Here is a 27,247-nt window from a genome sequence, read left to right as displayed (position 1 = left end):
GAATACTTACAGCAGGTCGAAAAGCACTTGCACTCAACCTAATCAGTGTAACCAGTTTCAACAAGATTATGGGAAACATGAAATTACACAAGCACTGGCAAAGCCAATAGTTCTGACACTGGTGGGCAGTCTTTTATTTTTGTCAATGCGTGTCTTATTTTGACATGGCTTTTGTAAAAATTTATTGATGGGGGAGCTGCCTTTCCCTGGCAATTGTAACAGACATTGGCAGAAGCAAAAATATTTTTGGGTCTCTAAAAGCACTAAATACCACAGTAGTTCCTGGCACTGATCAAAACTACTTTGTGTCCCAGTATGCTCTTTATAAAACAGCAGATTGATACAAGTCACAGTGAAGTTAGCTGACACAAGGACAGAGAGAGAGAGAGAGAGAGAGATAGGGAAATAATTGAATCACAAAAGTGCACCCAGCATAGATGTCCTTGCATTAATGCACATTTATGCTCTTCATGAACTCACAAGAATTTACAGAAGTAGATCAGACAATTCTACTCCTAGAAAATATTTGTGAACTGTATATTAGCACAAAAGTAAATATGCATGTGTATATTTTCTCATGTGAAAATCTGTTGAGCGTTTACAAGTTCACTTTCCCTCCAACCACTTTTTCCCAATCCTGAAAGAAGTTTTACTTCTGCCCTTGTCTGGAGAGCACTGCTTACCTTGAGAAACACATTCATTTTTAAATATACCTTGCAGCAAAATTGTAAAGGTATAATAAAGTCTATTCAAAATTCAAATAGTGCATTTCATTAACATGCAGAACCGTTTCACCTTAGTACATCAGATTATATCAGTGCATTGAGAAGTATTTTTTTTAAAAGTGATAGTTTTAAACATGAATTAAGAAACACCCACTCTGACAACAATGCCAATAGTGTACTAAGGAGCAAGTCTATTATGTGCTCTCCTTGGGTGGCCTGGGTTTCTATTAAACATAAGCAACATTATTGTTTATTAAATCAAACATAGGAGAAGGTTTTGTGCAGCACACATACTGATGTCATGTATTTTGAGGTCCTAATATTTGATAATGAAGAAAAAGTAGGGAAAATTAAATTAGATAAAATGCCTAGGATCACCGATTTGAATGTGTGGAAAAGCTAGGATGAATCCGAAGGATTTGGTTTCACATTGTGCAATTCACACACTAGAAGTATATGTCTTGTTTCTCTTACATCCACTTTACCACCAACCCCTCCTCAAACCTGACCGCCACCCTATCAGTATCAATGTGGCCCTTGGTCACACAACAGGCTAAACTTTGTGGCCCATAGGAAAATGTTTCAGAGTACCCATGCTGTTAATGGTTACGGAACTCCTAAGCAACTTGCAATATCCTTATAACGTACAGAAGGGGGTAATCTATCTCTTATAGAATGGCACATTCATCTGTGCAACTTACCTCATGCTCCTGTCTTTGATAGATCCTTGTCAGAACTAAAATGCAGGTACTTTTCAAGAATAAATACATTTCATTCTGCATTTGTATGATTTCGATGTTGTTTTAATTTTGTGCATGATTTGTTATTTTTGCATTACCTAATCACATTGAAAAAAAACACATAATGTGGGTATCACACAAATAGAAGTCATTGAGCTACAGAATCATAATATAATATAGGATGTAATATTTTTTTAAACATTATATTAAAACCATCCATATACTAAAGTAAATTAGGAGCTATCTTTAACTGGCGTCTAATCTTATAAATTCAACATATTTCTGCGATGTTTTCGTTTATTAGCTATAACAGTTTACTGCGCATAATTACACAAGTAAATAAGTTTGCTAGAAAACGCCTTTTCTTTTTACTTTCAGGTTTTCTCGTATCCTGTTACCTAACAACAATGCTATATGTTAAAATTGCCATCTGAGAAGTGAACCTTGCACCCCAGGCTTTAGTTCAATTGAGCTCTTATTCTCTAATGTAAGCATACCTTGCTGCTTTCCTTTGTGGGAAATAATGCACCTGTGAGTACTTTTCCTCTTTTCAGTTCCCCAAAGAGCAATCTGCTTTTTCTAGCAACCTAATTACGGGAGAGCGTCCATTTTTTTCTTTGTATGGGCAGAAGAGCGTGTCATTGCTTGTCGCTGCAGTAAAAGCATCAACTCTGGCAATGAATTCTTAGCAAGGTTCTTTCAAGTCTGGAGGCAAGAACAGAATTAATAAACAAGAGAGCTGTGCTTATCCACGTCGCTTGGAGCAGTTTGTTGCTGGCAACTATAAAAAAGCAATATTTACTAGTAGACTTAATTTTAGTTTGTCTTAGAAATATTTCTAATGAAGTATGTAAAAGGAGACATAAAAGATGGTTTTCAACCAATGTTCACTGTTCCGGCCTTTATTTACTAACATGGATTCTCTGAACATTTCCCCCCCAGACATTTCATGGAATCAATAGATACTTCTGTTACTTTTAAAATCTAATTTCTTTGCACACTGCTATTGCATCACTAGAAGCAGGGGAAGGCAAATACTTGTGATAGTGACCAGTGATTATCTGGGATGCCTGTGAATATGTGTAGGCCCAAAGTGTCAACTCATTTTCCCCACAAATTTGTGGTGTGTATTCCACACTGATACCACCGCCACCAATATCACTATCAGCACCAATAACACAGCAGCAGCGCAACTGCCACAATTAGCAAGCACTGACTAGCCCATGGAAAATGTATTTCTTTAAGCCTGTAATTGCATTCCTTATCACAATAAACATTAAGCTATAACCAGAAGCACATGAGTAAATGCACTTTGTGGTGGAAAACAGAAACCCCAGCAAGTATGTATTTTTTATTTCCTAATAAACAGAGGGTGCAAATGTGAAAGCTACCCCCTCTGCATATTATAACTGTCATTGGATATAATGCAGTTGTAATACGGCAGACAGGATAACGTCACATTTGTGACGGAGTAAACATTCTGCCAAACTCTAAATAAGGCTCTCATTTTCAATATGGGTATTCACAGGCTAAGTGAACTAATCTTGAAGGAAAAGTATGCTACTGGCACTGGACATGTTACTTCTTTCAAAACCCTCAACAAAAAATGTATTACAGTATCCAATGTTCAAGATATGAGACGAGTGTTACTTATTCTACCTCCTACATATAAGTCTGTGGTAGCTCCGTGACTATTCTCCAAGGGCTTTGCCATTTTCAGGAGCTTAGACGCACAGAGAATGGCCATTCATTTAACAATATAGCTTGATCAGCTTTGAGCTGACAAATCATTGTGGCTTTCCATAAAAGAACATTTTTTTGCATCTGTTTCATTAAAAGAGTATCTTTGGCACTGCCAGGTCTAAACTGCAGTATAAATGATTCCATCTTTCCAGAAAGGTCAGTTTGTTGTAACTGTCTTCCCCGACCTCTGGGAACCTCAGCAATCTCCTAACACTTGCGTTTTCTTGCATTTCCTACTGCTGTCCATTACCATTGGAAGAAGGACTCTGAATAAATGTTTGAATGTCCAGTGGACTTAGATTTTATAACAATTCAAATTTGAGTGACTGTACAGAAACGTTGTCAGTGGAAGCTTTTTACCTGACACGGGGATCATCAATTTAAAGCGGTGGACATCACCTACTAAATGGCTCCTTTGTAATGCTTTTTGTATTTCTTACCCCCACACGCGGAAAGGTGCAACAAATGTTATCAAGGCACAGTTGATTTATTAATTTCTGAAGGAAATAAAGAATCAGTTTTCTTGCGAGGAATACTTCCACACTGGGCGTCCTTAGAGTCGGTAGATTTATAGTGACTCTGAGGACGCCGGTCAAAGACTAGGCGCATGGGAAAAGAGGCAACCATAAATTATTCTTCCCGACAAGTTCCAGGAAGTGTGCAATTACTGTTACCAGGAACTGCACATTTTTGAATATTGTATGATTTGGAAGGTGGACTTTGTTGTTTACCTCTCGGAAATGTCTTGCTCTAGATTGAGCAAACCCGGACTGTGACTGTACTCTGTTTGATATAAGCCCTATATAAGTTTATTACCCCACTTGTTGAGCTGGGTTAAAAATGAAACGTTAAGAGTAAGTTAAGGTCCTGAAGAAGGTGGTTGAAAGAACTTGAATTGCTCTGAAACATTCCTTGACCAATATTGTCTGAAAAGCCTAGTTCAAGATGCATCAATAGAAGGCTAAAGAATATTGGTTTCCTTAGTTGTCTGTTGAAGATTAGTGTTCTAGGGGTTTGAAGGAATTGTGTACATGGAGTGTGCATGAGTGTGGTGTATAAATAAGAGGTAGTGATTGGCACTTGGGGTGGTCAATTTTTTAATTGATGTTCTTTGTAATGTTTTGGTTTCATATTTATGGTAGTATTGTTTGTGGGATATATGTATGAGTTTTAAGCATTATATTTATATAAAAACGTTTATGAAAAATGCAATATATGAAAATAAGAAAAGATGTCAAAAAAGAAGTAAATCATGTACAATAAAATAAAAATGTGAATATTTTTTTGTGGGTCAGTCTACATTGGATTAATGCCACCAACATAGATAGGTTAAGCAGGAAATGTAACTATTATTTGCTGTTGTGTTTTTTCCCCTTTGCCGAACCTTGCATTATATATTTGGGGATACCCTTCTTTTGATAATGGTGCCTTGTCATATTATTATTCTCAGTGTTATTTGAGCGCATATACAAATACATCAAGCAGTCTGCCAAGTTCAGTGCTTGATCATGCATGTTATGTTATGTTTTGTATTGTGTTTTGGTATAATATGGTATGGTATCAAATACTTTTAGAATGTACTACCACTTATAGGGTCTCCTAGCACTGAAAATCAATAGTTCTCCAAGACAGTTATTAAACAAGAAATTCATCAAAAAAGAAGTTAGTTATGCTTTTCATCTTAATAGACTCTGCCAAATCTCCAGCTCTTGCTTTGTTCTTTTACTATGACCACTCCCCTGTTTCAGCCACATTCCTTTTTAAATTGTGTAAGACCTTCCTATGCATTTGTGGCTCAACTCATGAAGGAGACTTTCCTTATCTTAGACCTGAGCCTCCTTCCAGTAGAAACTTTTTCATGACTGCTTGTTTAAGAAACATAACTCTGCTTTAATGTTCTCATGTTCTGTATTGTATTTAAGCCCCTAGGTAACTGAACATCTCTACTTTAATTCTCTGGACTACCATATAATTCAGATTTAGTTCATGGTGAAAATACTCTTCCTTCTCATTAATTCTCTCATTAATTCGGTCCCAGATGAATAACTGTGCATTTAGTTGTATGTATTCGTAGTTACATCCACCTTATGCTCCTAGAATTAGCTTCACTTCCTGAAGCATGTTTCCATTACTTCTTAGGTTATAAACAGTGTTGCAGATCTTATTGTCATCTGCAAAGATTCACCCCATCTCATCTAGTTCTTCTGCTGTTTCATTGATTAATGCATTGGCAAAGAATGAACCATGGACTAATCCTTGTGGCATCTGGTCAAATACCTTTCCCCAAAATTAACTCCGCCTATCTTGCTTGCAGTCCAGCTCCCATCTCTCTAGCCCACGCCAAGGATAAAATAGTTTGTGTTTGACACTTGTGCCTGTAGACAGGTCCGAGAATTATTTAAATCTAAGTGACTATATTATCACACCTGTTCCGTTAGGGTTACATAGTGTAAAGTATCCTTTTCATCTGCTCATTTTCAGTCCTCTGGTACCACACCTGCATTGAGTGAGAGTTGAAAAATGGACAGACAGAGCTAAAAGTGTTTGCACATTGTTCTTGCACAAATCTACTCAGCAATGGGGCCTAGCTGTAGCCTATATTCTTCAAAATACAAAAATGTCTTGCTCAATAAGGCACCAATGTGAGGTTTGAGGCAAGAAGCTCAGGATTGGACGACTTATTATCTCAGACTCAACCTCCTAAAAACTGAATTTCTACTCATTTCATTCAAATAGTTGACCTACCTGTCCAGTCTTACATGGATGTTTGTGGGATTCTTAACTACAAATCAGTCATCATCAAAAGTGCTAGATCCTCCGTAACAGACTCAACTTGCAAGCACAAATCAACTCTATGGCTACGTATGTGCTCTACCAACTGTGTCTTCTGAGGGTAAGTTGCCAGTGCTTCCCTTAATCTGTTCTCTTTTACAAATCCCCAGTTCTCTTAAGCATTGACTTTGGCAACTCGCTCCTGACTGAAATATGCCTCTCTCCCCTCAAGGCAATGCTTCACCCTGCATCTGGAACTAAGAGATGTGATCACATCACTCCTGCACTTCTAGGACTTCAGTGGTTACATATCGAACTGAGGGCTAGCCAGAAGATGGTATGCATCTCCTGTAAACTCATACTTACTGCCCGACCCTACTACCTTACATATAAACTGAAAAGGTCTACTGGGTTCAGATCCTTATGCAGCTTGGAAACACTACTTTTAGAATCTCCAACATTCAAACTGGAGCGCATAATGGCACAGTACTTCATTGCTAGTATGAATAAAATTGGAAACCGTCAAATCCATGAAGCAATACCTTTCTGATCATCTTCAAATATGAGTCCAAAAGTCTCCTCTCTCAGAAATTCTTCTTGTGAGCTCCCAGTGAAGTTTGGCTCACTGATGGTTTGTACCATATTGCATTGTTTTTGTTCTCACTTGTTGGACCTGGCCCTTTTGTGCAGGGCCTCCCCCAGATTTTTGCCTTCTGATGCTGACCCCATTTTTGTTGGCATTAAGACTCTGTGCTCTTTACCACGAGTGCTAAAGTGCTTGTGCTTTCTCCCTAAAACATGATAAAATTGTCCTACACATGATTGGCATGTTTAGTTTACTTGTAAATCCCTAGTAAATGGTATTACATGTACCAAAGACGTTAAATGAAATGTTTCTAGTGGGCCTGCAGCATACATTGTGCCACCTACTAAAGTTTAAAACATGTCTCAGCCCTGCCACTGCATCCTCTAATTCGGTTTTAAACTGCCATTTCGACCTTTTGCTAGGCCCTCCTTTTTAATACAAATAAGACATCCCTAAGGTAGACCCTTGAGGGCAATAGGTTAATGTGCCTTGTATTTAAAAAGTAAGGCATGTGGGTTTATGTTTTACATGTCCTGGCAGTGAAAAACTCCTAAAGGCCTGTCTCTCCCATTGACTAACTTGGGATTACCTTATTGCATTTAATAAGTGATAACTTTTGATTGGGAGCAAAAAGAGATAGGCTGTTTAGGCTAAAATTAATTGTATTTAAAAAAATCCTCTTTAGTAGTGAATTTGGATTTAGAGTCACAATTCTGAAAATGCCACTCTTCGAAAGTTGGCATTTTATTGTCCTAACCATTTGTGCCATCTGTCAGTATCTTGAGTTACATGCTTGTGAATGACTCCGATGTTGGGATTTGTGGATGGACAGACGGAGAGGATGGGCCACCCTACCATGATGGTTGGGTGCAGGGTTGTACTTGGCCCCAATTATATTTCAAAGGGCTTTGCCTTCAACACACAAAGTAACCTCACACTAGTCTTTGCTCACCCCATATGTCTTGGAGCCTCGACAGGGGAAGTAAAGAACTTCCTAAAACCAGCTGTGGGGATAGCATAGTGATCTCTCCAATTTAAAGGCTGGCACTGGATATAAATATTGGACCTTTGGAACCACTCTTTAGTCTAATCCTGGACCTGAGGACATTAGAGAAGAAGGGCTGGCTTGCTCCCCAAAGGACTGCCCTGCTACATGAGGCCTGCCCTGACCCCCAGAGGGCTGCCCTGCTACTTGAGGCCTGCTCTGCTTTTGCAGAAGGAAGACTGGACCTACTCCCGTTATCCGAGGCTGGGTGACTCCAAGTGTCAATTGGCTGGCCTCCTGTTCTCAACTAGGGGGACACAACACGCTCCAGAGACCTCCCAGCAATTGCTCTGCTGACCTGCTGCAATTGAACTGCAACTGGACCTGCCTCATCCCTGGTGGCCTCTGCTGGAGTGAGTCCCTGATCCTCAAGAGCCTTGACCCTTGGATGGCATCAGAGAGAGCTCCTCCTTGCCCAATTGAAGCTTCCATTGAATATGGTGCAAAACTATTTGAAGCACCACAAAGCCTCCCCACACATCTGAGATCTTCATCAGATCTGCCATGGAATGACGAAAAGCACTGCAAAGCCTCTTTGCACATTTGAAAGCTTCATCAGAACCTGCACTGAGTGAAACAAAACCGCTCAAAGCCTTGCTGCATAGCTGATAGCTTTTTTTGGAGCTGACACCAAGCAGCGTGAGGCCTTGCAAAGTAATACAAAGCAGACCTCGCTCCAAGGACTCAAGGTACAACTTCCAACATGCCAAACTCGGGACATGATTTAATTCCTGTTGGATGGCCCATGGGTCCAACAGGGCAATGGAGTCAATTACGCCACTGCCCTTGTGATAGGACCGCCCGCCCTCTTTATAAATGATCATCAAGCAGGTCGCCATTTATGAAAGCATAGCCAGGAACTGCAGTGACTGCTTTTACCTCTCTGCTATGGGGCGCATCAGCAGGACACAGTCCTGAAGTACTGAGCATTTCATCTTTCTTTTTGAAAAGAAGTTCCCAAAACAGGATTTTCTTTTTGAAAAGAAAAAATATAATGCTTCCCTCACCACTGGAGTCTTCTCCGGTAGCGGGGGAGCATTGTAATGATTTTAGTGGTCCTTACTGTACCTTTCAATAAGAAACAGTAAAAAATGACTATATGCCCCCCCATTCAAATTGAGCTAGCACACTTGTAGCCATTTCTCGGATGTCCCTTACTCCCCAGGGCCATTGGAGAAGTTTGGCCATGGCAGGGACAGAGTTCTCTCTGAAGTCCGCCCACATTTAAATTGGGAGGGCGCACCTTCATATTGGTGGTATGTATACTCCTTTGTGACACAGTATATATGCCTCCAAAATATAAATCATGCCCTAAGTCCAGTGCCCGGCCTGTGCTCCAATGCAGTTGTCCTGAACTTGTGACTTTGTCCCCGTCCACTGTGACCAAATACCCAGAGTTGGCCCTTTGGCACTATTTTTATTTTTAATTTTAAAATTGCATATCTCCATTTCTACTGATTGGATTTTGTTGTTCTGATACCATTTTATTTAATAACATTTACTTTTTTCTAAATTGGCCTGTGATTTTTCTTGTGATGTGTTTTCCTTTTTTTACTATTTGTGTGCTACATACATACTTCAAACTTTGTCTCTAAGTAAAGCCTGACTGATTTGCGCCAAGTTACCAGGGGGTTAAGCACAGGATAATTTAGTGACTTTTGTGGTTCACCCTGACAAGGATTGAGGTTGTTACCTCAGTGGGCCTTTCAACCCTCTTAAACAATAAGCTGATTTATTACAACATTGATTGAGCTTCTACTTTTAATACTATCTCTTCTGTGTTAAATGCTCTAATGCCTTCTGCCATGTTCATGCTATATGAATGGCCATACATGAAAAAGAAATACATAGAATAGTTTTGGGCAATTTAGATTGAACAGTGACATTCCTTGAGCCCCTTGTCTGACAGGCCAGATAATTAGCAGGGCAACACTAGAAAATTAAGATTAACTGAGGGCAACCATTTCACAATGGTGACAACCACACTATAATTAATTTGTAAAGATAGCCTCTGAGAAATGCCATGTTAACAAAGATTTCAATGTGGCTCAGAGCGCTGTCCATTTCAAGTATCTGCACAACCTATTCATAAGGATTTTATCATAGTCCGTGGTCGGTTTTCTGTTTCAGAAAGATCATCAGTAGTATGAGTTCTGGTAATATTCTATGTATTTGTTTGGTTGTTGGTGTTTTAATGGTTAGTGTTGTTTAGTATATGTAACCAGAGGTGCTTACCATTTAAACCATATTAATTGCTGGTATGTACATTGCTTGGTTGTATGTGTGAACATGAGATAACTGAGACTATGGTATTGTTAAGATGCACATTAACCCTTTTAATTAGTTGTGTTGTGTGGTTTTGAATATGTACTAGTTTAGTGTATTATATGCTGTCTTCGGGAGCTCAGTGGGGTTCAGGTATACAGTACCTCTGAACTGGCTTGCATATAACTGTATATTACTCACTATGGGGCAAGGTTTTAATAGCCTTCATGTTCATGGAGGAAAGGGTATGGTGGCCTCATGGTCTGTCGGGCTTGCCGTAAACTTCCTACCCCTTATTGCTTCAAACTTGTCATGGATGAATTGTCTAGATGTAGTTACCGAATAGACAGAAAATCTACTAATTGATCCTGCAGGTACGATGAAAAAACTATCATTTGTTAGCTTGCACTAACAGAGAACATGAATTTTATCACATCTACAAACTTCCCAGCTCTGAATTAATCTATTGTTGTTTAAACCCTTACGTCAATATTAAATGTATTACAAAGGATTGCATATATTTAATCCTCCTTTAGTATTCTCAAGCTGACCTCTAGGTGAAACAACCTTTGGATCATCAATAATGTATGAGTGGACAGAACTACGATTGACTACTCTTTGTGGCAAAGACACTACCCTGTAGCCAGGGCTAGTCACACTTCCCATACACCAGTCTACTTTGGCATTAAGCAGTCTGAGGCTTTGAGCTTTACCTTTCAGTAATGTAACCTGGTCTGCTCGTGTACAGGTTTTATACCAAATTCCAGATGGGCAGTTGCACCCCCTGTACTTTAATTGGTGTGTGGGAAAATTAGTCTTTAACATCATTTTTCTGTTTTTGTAGGTTTGGGCATATCAGACTATATTCCAGTTCTTATTGGATTGCTTCCGGCAAATGGATTGCGGTGTGTTAACTAAGGCAGCATATGAGAGAAAAGTGATGAGAGTCAAGAAGCCAGGGAACCACCTAATCAGCAGTTGTGCACTGGGCACCCTGCAGTATATTTTGCTACTGCACAGTTTTTAACTGCTGCATAGAAGCAAACATCCCTATGTTTGAAGCTTTGCTGTCCATAAAAAGCCATTTATGGGTGACAGTAGTGCCTTCCTATCTTTTGACTTGGAAATTGCATGGATAGAGAATAGTGGAAGTCCTTTACATTGTTATGCAACCGAGCATTTTGCACCTAATTATTTTGCTTACTTTTTTATCTTAAGAATTTTTAAAACTATTCTATAGCTGTATTGTGCATTTTTGATTAGCTCACAATACCGTTTTGATGATAATTTGTTTTTATTTTTGTTCCTGCCTAATAATTTTTGACATTCTTGGTATTTGTCACAATAGAAGGTAGCTGTAAGTGTTATACCCAGCCAGAGCTTAATGGGATAGCATTATCTCTACCCCATTCATTTTAATGATGAGGCATCCTGAATGGTGAACTTGCAGTTATACAAAAGCCTTTGAAAGGCTGAAGTATTGAACCCATTAAGTAAATCAAATTTTGTTAGCAAATAATTAAGATCTTTTGACGTATTCTTCCTGTCGATATATCCTTCTTACATGTCAATGCTGTGGTTTGGTCCAATCCAGTGACTGTTTCATTGACTTTCAGCACTGCATTCTAATCCTAGTCACTGCAGTCTACAGTGACATCTATCCTATCACACTATACTTTCCTGTCAGCAGATAAGCAGTAGAGGTTGATGGGTGGTTGATTTGGGATGTAGTTGGCGTTTTTTCTCATTTGCGAGGTTGTAAATGTGCTTCTATTAAGCGGCGAACTAAATTCGGTATTGTGTTAACAATTATGAAGAAAGGAATCTAGTGTCATTTTTCATCGACCCTGAAAATATAATATGGAGCTTTGAAAAGATAAATGACACCCTCCAGCTGCTCTTGTTTGAAAGAATGGGAATTGGTAGACCAAACTGGCTTTAGATAGTGACTATTATTTTGCTAATTCTTGAGACTTATCCATCTCAGTTTTGGTTATTTAAGGTTATGGCCTTTGGATATTGTGCAGCTGCAAAACTGGATTCTGGCACTCATTTGCAGATGTATGGTTATTTTAATGCCACCTATACAAAATTAAATATAAGATTTGCGTAGCTGTAATCGCATTAAAGGTTCTGCACATCGGCATTTGATTGATTATGATATACAAAACAAAAAATTAAACAGTTGATAGACTTGTGCGGGCATTATAAATAAATGTTGTTTTCAAGAATTGTGGGCAGCTTTCAGCGGTCCTTCCTCCTGAAGGATCCGGACCAGCCAAAACCACCTACCTAGAGCGTCTTTATCTCTGAATGTTGCCCTTTGTCTTGTAAAATGCTCTTCAGACTCGTAAGCCATTTATCATGCAGGACTCAGCCGTCAGTCTGTTGTCAATGCAGTTGGGATTTTTTTTGTTTTGGGTCGCTTTCACTTTATTGTCATGTAAATGGCAGGAAGTAACACACTCTCTAACAGCACCAAAGTTAATCTAGAATCAAACAGAAAGTTTCCATTTTAACAGAAAAATACTACAGTACGGTATATTTTAAGTATTGTCACTTTAAAATGCGAACATTTATATGTACGTTTTCTGTGCATAATGTTAAGATCTTAATATCTACTTGTTGAAACACGTTTTTGGCTTGAACGGAAATATAACTATAGCACTATACGAGGAGATAATCTTGTGAATATTTCATCTGTGATTAAAACATTTGTATGATTTTACGGACTACAATGTATGTATGCAATTAAGATCTTGCCCGATTCTTGTGATGTTCCAGAGTGGTCAGAGAAATAGTTCTAATTTGAAGCGTTTACTTATTTGATAATGTTATAACTCTGTTTCGCTATGAAGTGCTCTCTGCAGGTCCACAGTGTAATGGAGAAGCAAACCAACCGTTACTTGCTAAGGCAGTCAACCAAAGATGCTCCTTTACGGACTCATGCTTTACCCGTTGTACTCAAGGCAGAAACAGAAATCTTTTCAGCATTTAACACAGGCGGTCTTTAAAGTCACTCACTACATCTATACTCTCAGGGCTAACTCTACAGATTTCTAATAATTTGGAAATGGACTGGAAAATAGTTTGCCTACAGAAGGGCCTTCAACTCTTCTTCATCAGACTCTTGGGCCCATACTTATACTTTTTTAGCGCCGCATTTGCGTCGTTTTTTGTAGCAAAATCGGAGCAAACTTACAAAATGCAATTGTATCTTGTAAGTTTGCGCCGATTTTGCGTCATAAAAACGGCGCAAACGCGGAGCTAAAAAAGTATAAATATGGGCCTTGGTGCGTTGGACCTAGGGCACTGCTCATGAAAGTAAATAAGTGAGTAAGCCCATAATGCTATTAGCTTTAGTCTGGTATCAACTTTTTGTTTTTACTTTTTCAACCAATATATATATATACAGCTAGAAAACAACGGGTCTATAACTTAGTAAGTTGAGATATATTTTCCTGAGGACCTTCAAAAAGTCACTACGAATAAAAGGGTAAAAGGGCAGTCCCTCCCACAGGAGGCGTTGACATTGGATCCCAGACAGTAATCTAACTCATGAAATTAGTGCTGTTATATTGAAACTACATGCTGTAAAAAATAGCTGCCATTCTTACATTACAATCAAGCAAGTGGAGTCTATTTGAATATGAATATGAAACATGATTAATTTATTTCTGTTAAATTGAAAAGAAGAACATTTAAAATAATTCCTCAAAGCACAAAATTAGCAAGAAGCCACATTAAAAACCAGAGCATTACAAAAGACAAATACAGAGAATACAGATACACAGAAATGCAGGACTGTAAAATCATTAATGCACACTTATACACAACTCTATAAGGCTCCATTAGTTCATGAATAAATCCCAATAAACAGAGTATACTGTACGACATATCATCCTGTTTACAATAATCTGTCTATGAAGCCATCCTCATGTCAAAAAAGTGTGTTCCAATTTTCTTCCTCACCACTAAAAATATATTAAGAACACATATGATTTCCTCAGTTACAAAATTTCATACCACTCCACTGGACATTAACATTGAGCCTTTTTAAAGAATAAATTGTTTTAAATTTTAGTTGTAGCTATCAATACGCTCAAAGTACTTCAGTTAATTTAAATGATTTTACATCAAAAAACTTTAAACATAACGAGTGAATAAAAAAAGATAATACAAAGTAATCAAACTGTCTAGTAGCAACCTCATAGATTAAGCACTTTAATTTATACATAGATAGAAATGAAGTAATAACCTTTAAAGTTATTTCTATTATATCCTCAGGAGAGTTATACACACCTACTAGCGAGCACAGAAGCAAGACATAAGGCTGTGCTTGTTGAAGACATAGTGCATTTACTCCTTACTTGAAGGGAAAGCCACAAAAAAAATGTCGCTCCCAGATAAACTAAATGGTACCAAGAGCTGCCACCAGTAGCAAGTTCAAACTCATCCTCCATCTAGAATTGAGAGTTTAAAAAACTTGCTTCAGTCACGAAGAGACCTTGATAATCAAAGTTTATACTTGCATCATAGTCAGACCTACCTACATAACAAACACATAGCAGAAGAAATTAATAAATCCCCCAAAGATAAAAGAGAGGCACTTTCAATAACTTTCGAAAAATGGCAGCCATTTAAAAAACGCCCAGCAGTGCTGTCTTGCCTCAACATTTCAAGAGGCAAAGTCAAATGAGTATGCTCACCAAAAGAACAGGAGCTCAACTGTAGGTATTGAACATTATTTAAGGAAAGGCTAAGTGGGCACACCTGCCCATAAAAGCCTTGCCTGCTAACAACCGATCTGGATATCTGTTCAACCAAAATGAATCTCAACTGTATTCCACAAGTGAAGTAATAGAAATGAAACTACTTAGACAAGATCTCACCAAAACCCTAGTGTCACAAGATGGAACCATAAGCTAAACAAACTAAGGGGGCGATTACGAGTTCGGTGGGAGGAAAGACACGTTTGCCAGACTTCCGAGAGAGAGGTTGCCACCGTATTGGCTACCTCCCCGCCGGCCCCATAACAACTTTTCCACTGGGCTAACGGACTGAAGCCAAGGTTTCCGCCCATCAGCCCAGCGGGAAAGATGTGGCAGCATTGTCACTGGCTCATAAACCCAATGGCAATGCTGTAGCCCACAGGGGCCACCAGCATCCTCATAATGCGCACTGACCTCAAGGGCAGGGGAAGTGCAGGGGCCCGCCTGTGGCTCCCTGCACCTGTTCTTTGCCAGCCTTTTCATGAAGGTGAAACCACCAAGAAAAGGCTGGCAGAGAACCAGGTTGTAATCAGTAGGGCGGCGCTGAGTCCAGGGCCCCCATGGCTGATTCCAACCTGCACCGCCATCAGCCCGTCTGGAACATTGTTCCTGGTGGAGATGGTGATCATTTGGTGGTCCGACTGCCTAACTGTTAATTTGACAGTCAGACCGCCCAACTGGTAGCAGTCAGAACCACAACCACGAGTCTGGTAGTCTGTTGACCACCAGACTCGTAATGAGGCCCTATGTGAGGTACACATACTCTGAATGTATCCTGACTGCCACTCTAGACCAGGGACTGAATTGAAAGAGAATACTCACGCCAAAGTCAAGTCACAGATACATTAGAGGCATTATAATCATATTCAGAAAACATCTGGCTCACTATCTAACCACCAAAAGATCCATCTGATTAAAGTAGGAGGTAATTAAACAAATTTCACCCACGTGTCTAAACGTGCTGCAACCAAGCCATGGCATTCTAATATTTAACAAAAAGCTTTACAAAATTCTGGATGCACAATTTAGAAAACCACATACACTAAGAATGGTGACATTACATACTATCTGAAGAGGGTAACATCTCAAATATACAGTACCTCCACTCTGTGCATCTAGCAAATGAAAAGTAAAAGAGAGATTTTCAGAAGTGCTGCTTGCAGGAAAGATGTTCCCTCAAATAAATTACATTATACAATTGCCAACCACTCCACTCGGAATTTAAGCCATGATTTAGCCTAAACCTTCAAGATCATCTTCTATCTATTCCAAGTAAGGACCATGTCAACACTGAGGCCTTTAGTTATTATTAGAGTCATCCTGATCCCTGATTCAACATGATTTTCTGTCAAATTGTGATAATTTGGCAGGGTTTTGTACCTGACATCTGATATTATATTGGTGTTGTCAGATTTTATGGCAGGTATCCTGAGGGTTTTGCGAATATACCATAACCCGCAGGGGTATTTAATTGAGTACACATGATTCCTAGTACAGCATGAAGTACTGATCCAAAACCACCATTCATTGGGATTATATCTGAAAGACTTGCTATTGCATATGGTAATGCATGCATCACAATGTCCAAACTTAAAATGCCCAATTACTGGTTCCATACTCCATTGTTGTGTAATGGTCAGGGGTTTATTGGGTTGCTTACATGCTCTGACTAGATGGTAATAGAAGTTTGCTTCTCTTTTAAATGTGGACATCAATTTGACAGTAACTTCGGATGCCCATTTCTAAACACAGTTTTCTTAAAGGAGTTACTTAAATAGCCAATTGATGTGGCAGAAACTAGTTGGAACAATGTTGTTCCTTCTTTCACCCTCAGTAAAGAGTTGGGATCACAGTATCATATTCTTTTCATAGATTGGTGCACTAAATGTTTAGAGTAACCTCTGACAGGTAGTTTGCCAGATAGAATTCTTCATGAATATATAGACTTTTTTTCTTAGTATAATTCCAATGGATCTTATAAATTCTTCATAAGTAAGTTCATGATGTGCATTTGGATGAGAGGTGTTATACTCTCATAGAATGTTTTGTGGGCTATCCATACACACATGTATACAGATGGCCACTATTCCCACTGGGTTGCAAGTCAAAAACTATTTTTTTTTTACTTTTTAGCGCTAAGAGTGAGTTAAGCCAGCACTGTAAGGAAAGAGGTTTTTGTTTGGTGCCTCACTGAACTAGAAGGTCATCATCAGTATAATGCATACACATTCGTATGTTCTTATTGGAGTAGATGGTAAACAGTTTATTACTCAAATTGTGCCATTAAGAGTATGGACAGAATTAGGGCACATGTAGCCCCCATCAAAGTTCCCTTGGATCTGTTTATAAAATGTATCCTCAAACAAAGAGTTGTTCATAAGGGCAATTATTACTCATTCCACAGTAAAAGATGTTGAATGCTATTATGGAATTATTTTTCTCAAGTGCCAATTCAATTAAAGACGTAGGCACTGAGAGCATCATTTACCGACATGAATGTTACACGTCGAGAGCAGCAGGGGCTCCTTATCCCAACCCGAGTGCTTTTCAGGGCTCCAGCTCCCATGACTAAACATATTTCGAATACATTTACATATCATAAAACAGATATTGCCTACTTTTATGATGTATTGATGAAGATACAGATACCATCAGCTACCACTATATGACACCATGTACTGGAGCTTCTTCAACATTTTTCACAGAATATTGTTTTTACTTGGAACGAGATGCTCATAAATCCGGGAGTGAATCTTGTATGACGTTAGTGTGCCTGGCCCCTAAAAAGGTTCTGACTGGCCTGTTTACAAATTGGAGGGCTGATTGCCAATTATAGTATTTGCCCCCAGGCCAATGCCCTAGTTTTATTCCAAAGTAGGCCCTACCTCTTCTGGTGGGAGCCACTGCAGGTGAAAAAAGTATGAAGGCTAATGCGCCATAAGGTGGCAGCATGGCACAATTGTCAACACCATAGGAATTACTTCTTGGAAAAAAAATAATGTCCCCAAAGTGTAGGGAGTTTTCTCCGAGAGTATAGGGACAATTTTGGACTATCAGTGTTGATATGATGTTCCTGGACTATAAATACTCAGATGGTGCTGGAAGATCACTCTCTTTCTCCTGTGCTCTCCTCTCTACTCCACCCGAGTAGTTGTTTTTACACATTTAAACCCCCTAGATCACATGAGCTCTACTAAAGTATTAGTGGCTAGGGAAGAGGAGAAATTTAGAAAAGGAAGACAAACTGCTTAATATCGTAACATCCAGTTCTTGCTAAGGAGTATTTTGAAATTGCATTTTAAGCTCTTAGAGCTGAACAAATGTTGCAAAGCCAACCTTTTGAAAGTTGCACAAAATAATAATATTTTAATATATGTGTCACTCAAGTTAATAATACAAATGTTAAATATATTTTAAAGCATGGGTCAACTACAATTTTAAAATCCTATTGCAGAAATGTTCGTTCCCCCACATTTAACAGTACTGGATAACCTACATTTTACAAAATAGTTTTTAATTCAGTGGAGGCCTCGAAAGTTAAAATTCTGCACACTTTAATTTCAAGGAATTTGTCAGAAGTGGCTATATTATAATAATGTACTTTCTGAATTATATTGTAGTAAATGAGCAGGAAATATTCCAATCTCAGAGTTGCATAAAACAGTGCAGTGACAGCTAAATTGGATTCCCGCTGAATGAAGCATCATTTACAACTAGACAAGCCCATAAAGGCATGCATGCTGACCTTTGGTAGGCAGGGTTTCTAACAAGATGGCGGTGTTTCAGAATTCCCTGGATTATCGTGATTAAGAGGAGGTCTTTCTGAATGAGAAACAAAAGGGTGTTAAAACATACAGTCCCACAGTCAGTAAGGAGCATGCACTTGCTGCGCATGGGGGTCATGGCTAGTTTACCCTGCTGTGTTTAGCTGTGATTGGCAGCCAGGGAGACCTTGGTATCATGCAGTAACACACTTTACCAGCGTCGACAACAGTTCTTCACAGAAATAGAAGTGAAGGGTCGAACTTCAGCGCACGTCCTGCTTTTTAACGCGACCTTTCCTCTGGGATGAGATATCTGAAATATAACACTGCAACGGGTTTGCTATGTCAGGGTAACTGAATAGCAGGTGTTAAAAAGGGATTATGTCGGACGGTAAAAACAATTCTTAACCCGTAATGTTTGTAGGGGTTCTCATTTTTTACCACACAACGTGCGATAGCATTTGAGGGACACGGAGGTTCACTTGCAGGTCCCTTGCTAAGCATCTGGTAGCAGTAGATGTCGAAAAAGCAACAAAATGATTTACTGCAGCTTCAGTCCGGCACAGCAGAAATAACACCGTGGCGAGTTCCCTCTCATAGCCACCTGTCTGACAAAGCCTAAAAGACCGGCCTTCTAGTGAAAGCAATGTGTTGCGTTGAGTGCTTTTGAAACCGGCGACTGAATACCTGTAAATACACATTTAAAGGGTTGGATCTGTTTCTCATTTTGCGGACTACGATTCTTTAAACATTTTTAGTTTAGCATACCACATAGGAAAGAGCGCCTGCCTGCCAAGTCCCGCTGAGCGTTTTTCAAGCCCGTGAAAAGAATGAATTATTCAGCAGTAAGCATGCTTACAGCTGGCCATTCGGGGGCTTTGATCTGGGAATCAGGCGGCTGCATGAATGCCCGTATTGTCATGTTATGTGTACACAGTGTGTGAATTATTGAAAATAGAGAGGCCTGGGCCTCATCTGGTAGAGATTACAGTGCAGGCATGCTGGGTGAGGGCCTGTAATTGAAAATCCCCAGATGCTGTTTATTTGGTCTTTGTCCCGTGACCTGCTGCAGTAAGCTTGCCTGAACAAAACGCTTCCTGCATAGAAACCACAACCCAGCCCCTATCTTAGCAAAACTTAATGTGGGACCAGTTAAGCACCTGCTCACAATATTTTCGGGAATCCTCAATACATCTGCTCCCCGGTTAGTCAACAGGTTACGTTAACTGCTCATTCAGTTGTTTACGTGGGAGTAGTTCTAGCTCTGCAGTTTGTTTCTTAATTGAAAATTCCTTGTAACATGTATGTGGACTATTACGCACAGATGGAAAGTTTACTGGTGTTCCACAGAAAGTTTCAGGTTATCAGAGTCTTTCAGGCATATTGCATGTACCTAAAAAGTACAATTTATTCGGGTCAAATTTCAGACTAACAGTATTTGCTAAAATTGCAGCCATACTGGTTGCATACACGGGAAATATGTATACAATTAGTAGTGTATTACTTTTGTGAAACACTTTTACAGAGCAAAGGATGCTTCCACAACTTTACTATCACTCGATTACTGATAGACAAATGGTGTATTTGGTTTTTATCAGAAAGGCAGAATGCCAAATAATCCATCTAAATGGGCTATCCCTTGTGTTCTCGTGTGACGTGTGTCAGGATCATACAAAAATCCATTGGCAAGCTTTGCACACAATTTGAAAGAATTAATAAAAAACAGAAGGTGTTACAGTGCCTGGCCATGATCTTTCTTACTACAAAAACAAATATGAGAAAGAGACAACAAGAAATCCTAAAGGTTGAAACTGTCCACCTGGATATGGGTTGGCATCATAATCAATTTTGTGGGGAAACGATTTAGGGGTGTCATAGTGGGTTCAACTTTTTAAAATGCATAGTCTGTGCTCTCTATCACTAGACCACAGATTTGGTATATCTAGCAACAAACAGAAGATCTCTTCATTAGCACAGGGACTTCTGGTTGAATCTACTGACTATTTTTAAATTTAAGGAGCACTCTGAGCTTTTCATTGGCTGAACGTTTAGGCACTTGAATAAGTGCTTTTTCATTAGCAACAGGAGGCCAATCTAGCATTTTGTTAAAATCTGTAGACCTGAACTGTAGCAACTGTTATCCACAGCTACGTTAAGGAAGATGCAATTGCACATAACCCCCAAAATGTTATTCCTACAACATCCTCTGCTGCCTAAGAGGAAAAAGAAGTTGTAGCTGGGGAAAGTGAAGAGGTGCAAAAACCTCCCTGAATATTCAGATGTGTGGGAGTTTTTAATTCATCCACCATGGGAGATCCCAATGGGAGGAGGATCACCTGCAAGCCATGTTACCTAAAGCTTGGCAAGGCCGACACAACTCTACTCCTTCCGAACATCAACAATATGATGAGAAAGAGTACTTCAGCATTCTAGGGCAGCATATGGAAAAAGAAACACTAGGATGACAGGAATCGGAGTGAATAAAAAATGTTCCTCCAGAGGTGTTGCAGCAAGTGGAACAAAATAACCCCCTCTGTAGCATCTTTGCACTCTCCTACAGGGAGTGCTACACCAACTTCTAATGTGGGGAGAAGAATCTAAAAATTGGGAATTAATTGATGAAAGAAGAACATTACACCAAATTCCATCAATTAGCATAAAAGTATACAATCTGTAAGTGGCTATTTGCCGGTGAATTGTCAAAGAAACCTTTTAAAACACTAAAAACACGAAAACACAAATGGAAAAAAACTCATGCTTTACCGCAAAAATATGTTCTTCCCTATAAGACCTTCGTAAGATGGACCTGCATCCCCAAGGGGAGTGGAGTGCATGCCAGAGGAGCATGGCGATGGAACAATTGTAAGTCAAAACTGAAAAATACACTCTCACTCAGAATGCAGTAGATTTATATTTCTATTTATTTATTCTTGTATTCTTGTTAGTAATTTTAAAACATGATGTAAGACATCTAAAGCTGTCTTTAACCCAGACCTAAAAAAAAGATTATGCATTTCAAGGCGATCAGTGGTGGCTTGCCTGCAGAGCTTGGTTGTATGCCAGTCCTTGTGCTCAATCCTGCAAATGGGATCAGATGTCTGCGTTGTTCATAGGTCTGGACCTTCAGCCAGGCCATGCGGTCAATCCCCATTGCTCATGGCTGAAGGCTGTGCACAGTGGGAGTTGGTGCCAAAGCATGACTGGGTTGACCAAAAGCAGTAAGTAGAGTGTGGGGCCTGGCTGAAGGCCATGCCAGTAGGGGTTATAACCAACCCCAACGGAGCACAGACAATTGCCCTCCTCTGTGGGGATTGCCTTAGCTGGATAGGATACAGAGTCTGGTCAAAGGCCAAGCTCTGAAGCCCACCTCCACAGCATATGGCTGTAATAGATCAATAAAGTCTAACCTTCACTGAAAAAAACTACAGTTTAAGTGAAATCATGATGAGTATTGCTGTCATTCCTAATTCCCTGTGGAAAATGTATGTGGAGAAAGATTTCTGAAAGTCACATAAAAAACAAAAGTAAAGAATAGTTATGGTTAAAAATTAAAACAAGCATTTGCAATGCAACGGGTCTCACATTTGTTCGAGTTAGAGCTATAGCTCTTAACTCTTAACTGGGCTTTTCTTGCCACATAAATTAAAAATGAAAAGTAAAAAAAGGTACACATAAGTGAGCCGATTCACAGTGCCACAGCTGCCATGAGCATCTGCGCGAAGAGACACACAACAGGAAAAAGTAGTTCGCTCGCAGTCAAAGTTATCAGCAAAAGTGCAATTAGCCGTGTAACAGGGGCGATAGCCAAGGCGGAAACAAAACCTCCCCAAGGAGGGACAAACATAAGCCATTTACCAACGTCATCAAAGGATTTTTGAAGGACAAGCTCAGGAATGAGTGGTAGTGATGGGCGTGGTGTAGGTGGTGTTAAAAGCCCAGATACATGCCAACACATTGGAAATGAAGCACTTGCGCGCTGCTATGCTCAACCTAAAAACAAAAGTACCTTCACATTTGTCATTCATGGTTAGCTCTGAAATCCATACCTCACAAAAAAGCCATGCAAACCAAAGCTCATATACCAAATTCAACGTTTATGAACTCACAACACGTATACAACTCTTTAAAATCACCTAGAAGAACCACACCACCAAACAATACATGTTCAAACTGAAATACTGGATTTAACGACGTCCTATTAATAGTGTTCATGGTAATGTAATACTTAGGCTCACCTGTAAGGTCACTAATGACATAAGTAATTGCATGTGTTACATTTAGCGTGAGGTCATGAGCATTGCATTTTGTGTGGAAGTTATGACTTAAATGGTTGTGTTGCAAGCTTTGAATTGCATTTATGTTTTTTATTATGATTGATTTGGAATAAATAAGGCTTACTTGACAGAGTAGGGTGTGATGGCAATGTATCACTCTGAAAATTTCTTTAATGTGTACTATTGGAGGCAATGATTGTCTATTATCATGCTGAACCGTGCCCATTTTTTATTGTGCCTGAAAACTACTCAGAGTTAATATTTCTACATTCTATATTGTTTCAGGTAGGAACGAATTGATAGCCAGATACATCAAACTCAGGACCGGAAAGACGCGGACAAGGAAACAGGTAACATTAGTTGATGAAAACAAAAAATTCTGTAACTGTTCTTTTTCCTTCTGTACCTGTCTTTACTACTGATTTTCAGTTCACACATGTATATTTTGATGTCTGCTTCTCCTAAAAGTGCTTGCCATTTCACATAATCATCAAGTGGGCTGCAATTTTCTTAAGGCTCATTTTAGGATACATTTTTGAAAGGTCATTAGATAAATGTTCAATCTCGTAAAAGCTAAAATGCTGAAAAAAGGACCCATATTCGTGATTTTTGAAAATCAAAACCCATTAGTGTGTAGCAAACATATTCTTTAAATAATTTTTAAAAAGTAGACATTTGGAAAAAAACGTATCTTTCAAAATATTGGGCGTATGGTTTCTCATTGAGTAATGAGTCTGTAGATAATGCAATGTCTATTGGACGTCTGTATTCTTTTATTCTTGGATTTAGAAAGAAGCTTATAAAATGAAGCACACAGGGAGAGTCAACTTGTGTTAATGTTTGCTAATCTGCACAACACATACGGAGCTATTCACAAAGTTAACTTTCATTTGTAAGTTACATGTGCAAGTTTACTCTTACACTTTTGATTAACTTTACCACTTTGGGCTATTCACAAAATCCAAGTGTAAAGTTACTCTAAGAGTGGAGACAAATTTACCACTGGCAAAAGAAAACAGTGTTACACTCAGCACCACTCATGGCCAGGCATTAGTACTGCAACACCCTCCCAAATAAAAACAATGGAAGCGGGGACTTAAAATAAAACCCCTTTAGAACAATGAATAATGGTAAATTAAATTATTATAAATAGTTAAAAATTTAAACAAATATAATTTGATAATAAAATTATTTTAACAACCATTTTTGAATTAATAAATTAATAGATTATTTTTATTAAATTTAATTAAGCTACTTATAAAAGCAATTCAGTTATATTTTTATAAACATAAAGTTACATTAATAAATTAAAAAAGGTTGTTCGTATGTTTTTTAATTAAACAATAAATTGGTTAATGTTAAATTTTTTACAATAAATTATATTTTAACTATTTTAAATAATTTAATTTAATATTTCTCTATTGGGGTTTTATTTTTAGTTTCTAACTCCATCGTTTTCAATGGGCTGATGATGCAGTACCAGTGGTTGGCTGTGAGTGGTGCTGGACTTACTTCAACTTGAAACCGGAGTAATTTACTACCATTTTGGATAGTGTTTTTCTGCAGCTGCAGAAGTGACATTTGTGACTAGCACTGGGCTTATGGGTTTGTATGTATCCTTCCTTAAACCCCTCCATAACCCTCCCCGACCACTCCTTACTAGTCCTAACCCAACCCCATTTTAGTATTAAGTATACCTGCCTTTCCAGCCACTCTCTCGGTCCCTTCCACATTTACTACTTAGTAGTAAACATACATGTGGGGGAATCTCTCTGTAGAAAAATAGGAGAGGTGGGGGTGGAGGTTTACACTCATAGGTTTGGGAATATAATTTGTAGTACTACTGTAGTGCTATTAAACATACTACAAAATGCAAACTGGGAATAGGCCCCATACAAATATAACAAAAGTTCAGATTTATAAAAAAAAAAAAAGGACAAATATACAGCCCAGCCATTGTGAGGCTCTTTATGGTGAGTGCATCACTGGCATACCTATTAATGGTGGAAATATGAAGCAAGATACTGTCTTCCCGTATATGCTCTTTTTTAAAATAAGAAAATGCAGTTGAAACATGACCTAGAATCTAGCAGAAACAATTTTGTTTAGGGTACCTCAATAAGTAGCTCAGAAAAGGTAGGACCCAGTCTATGTGCACTCTAATGTGCACATTGGGAGCCAAAATTATTATAGTTGCCTGTTTACCATTTTGTTGCACACAATGCAACTAGATTGTTGTGCATGTTATAGCTTAAATGCATGGGCTGAGTCTGCAGGTGGGGTGACCCAAGATATGGGTACTGGTTACAAAAACAGGTTGTGTTCTGATTCGGTTATATATATTTTAACATATTTATCCTGTATCTTCCTGATGATATGTTTCTATTTCTGTAGTTTTGGAAGAATTATGTAAAACAGACTAAAGGCCATTGTACTTTGTAATACTCTCCCGTAGGGTTCTCTTCCTAATTCTGCTACTATTCACTGGGCAGACTTGTGTCCTCTAGAGCAAAGAATAAAATAGAAAATATAGCAATAAAGGTGCAAATGCCATATAATGTTTGGACCTGCTAGAAGTTGGCTTTCTGGTTGGCAGAGGTATGCGCCCTGTCCAAGGAGAAACTGCAATCATAGTAGGGATAAGTTTCGAACATTTTGTGCAATACTTCAAACAGTAAAACAGTAGAAACACCACACAAATAGATACCTCACCTGGTTAGAAAATCAGAGCTTAATTTAATGAACAAAACAAGACCAAAATGATAACAATCCAATCTGTAGAAGTTGAGATATGATTTTTTTAAAATAAACTGAAAAGTAATGCTTAAATGCATAAAGCACCAACCAGGGCTATCTGGTCGCACTAGACTAGGTAAATTCTGAAAAGTCAGGCTCACCGTGCTAGAGCTTGGGTCAGATAAAGGGACCAGCCATGGCCCGCTGAAATAGTATTTGCATCAATGTTGATAACAAGTTGGATGAGCAAAGGAGGTGATGCATTGCAGTTGATCCAGAAGAAACAGGCGATGCATCAGCTCTGAGCCACGCAAAGTCACAGATGAACCAGGAATGATGGCGCTGCATCACACAGTCAGCAATGCAGTGTTCACTATCCTCGCATCAGTGGCGATGCACAGGCATCGACGGCCATGCTGTGTCCTTGATCCTCGATGCAGCGGTGATGCATTGATGGAGATGCTCCGGTTCCGAGGGACGCAATAGGGTTGATGCATGGATTCTGGACTGGAGCAGCACTTTATACCCACTTCCATGGGCCTAGGACTGGATTGGCACCACATGGCAGGGCAAGAGTCACAGATGGGAGAGCTGTAAGTGATGAGTTGGAAGTCTTTTGTGTCCCTGAGACTGTAGAAGAGCAGGAGGCAAGCCAGCAAGCACTTGGAGTCACTCTGGTTCTAGGTTCAAGTATTGTGGGTCCAGTCCTTCTCACCCATGCAAGAAGTGCATCAGGTCAGCACAGCAAGAAAGTAGTTCTTCCAGAGCAGCAGTCTAGCAGAGTAGCAGTCCTTGTAGCAGCACAGCAGTCCTCCTTCCTGGCAGAATATCCACAGGCCCAGAAGTGTATTGAGTTGGTAGTGTCATAAGTCTCTTTCTTATACACAGTGGTGCCTTTGAAGTGGGGGAGACTTTGAAGGGCACAGAGATCCTCCCTTCTTGCCTTGGCTCCAGACTCAACACAAGAGGGTATGCAGTCCTTTGTGCGGGACAAGGACACAGCCTATGCAGGTGTAAGTGTGAGGAAGGGGTCCGCTGCTCCTCCCATCCTGCCCAGGGTGGCCCATCAGGATGTTGCTGGCTATCAGTCACATCTAAGCTCCCTTTTTGTGTGGCTGCCTAGAGGGAATGCACAATAGCAGCTGACACCCCATCCCAGACATGTATTGGAGACAGGCTGCAGACACACATGGCTAAGAGCAGAAAAAATGCCAAACTTTCTAAAAGTGGCATTTTCAAAACTGTAACAATAAATCTGACTTTACCAGTAAAGAGGATTTATCATTACAATTCCATATGTACTAAACATGACAGCTCCACCCCTTTCCAATCAGGAATTACAGCTTATTAAGTGCAATAAGGAATCCCCAAAGTTACCCCATGAGAGGGGATGAGAGTTTTTCACTACCAGGACATGGAAAACTTAAAAGTATATGCTGTGCCTTTTAATTATAAAGCACCCTGCCCATTGGTCTACCTAGGGCTTACCTTAGGGGTGACATGTAATAAAAGAGGAGTATTAAGGCTTGGTAAGGTGTTTTAAATGGCATGTCAACATGGTAGTGTAACACTGCATTCAGGCTGCAATGGCAGGTCTGTGACGTGTTTAAAGTGCTACTTAAATGGGTGGCACAAACAGTGCTAGAGGCCCACAAGTAGCATTTAATTTACAGGCCCTGGGCACATGTAGTGCACTTCACTATGGACTTATTAGTAAATTAAGTATGCCAATTAGGTATGTGCCAATCAAACCATGTTTTAGAGAGAGAGCACATGCACTTTAGCACTGATCAGCAGTGGTAAATTGCCCAGAGTCCTAAGGCCA

General features: G+C 39.3%; 1 protein-coding gene across 6 annotated transcripts in view; it reads left to right on the top strand.

Moving 5' to 3' along the window:
- Positions 1–27,247, top strand: part of TEAD1 (TEA domain transcription factor 1) — a 380,567-nt gene that overhangs the window by 198,745 nt on the left and 154,575 nt on the right. For 4 of the 6 annotated variants that reach the window (XM_069223578.1, XM_069223582.1, XM_069223579.1 and 1 more), the window contains one exon: positions 22,976–23,036. In XM_069223578.1, the coding sequence (XP_069079679.1) occupies positions 22,976–23,036 (61 nt within the window). Of the gene's footprint in view, positions 1–22,971; positions 23,037–27,247 lie in introns of all 6 variants that reach the window. The other 2 variants (XM_069223580.1, XM_069223584.1) reach the window with 1 other exon arrangement.

The sequence above is a fragment of the Pleurodeles waltl genome, chromosome 3_1, assembly GCF_031143425.1.
Source record: "Pleurodeles waltl isolate 20211129_DDA chromosome 3_1, aPleWal1.hap1.20221129, whole genome shotgun sequence".
NCBI lineage: Eukaryota > Metazoa > Chordata > Amphibia > Caudata > Salamandridae > Pleurodeles > Pleurodeles waltl.
Note: the sequence above shows the minus strand (reverse complement) of the source record. Positions and strands in the feature narration are given on the sequence as shown.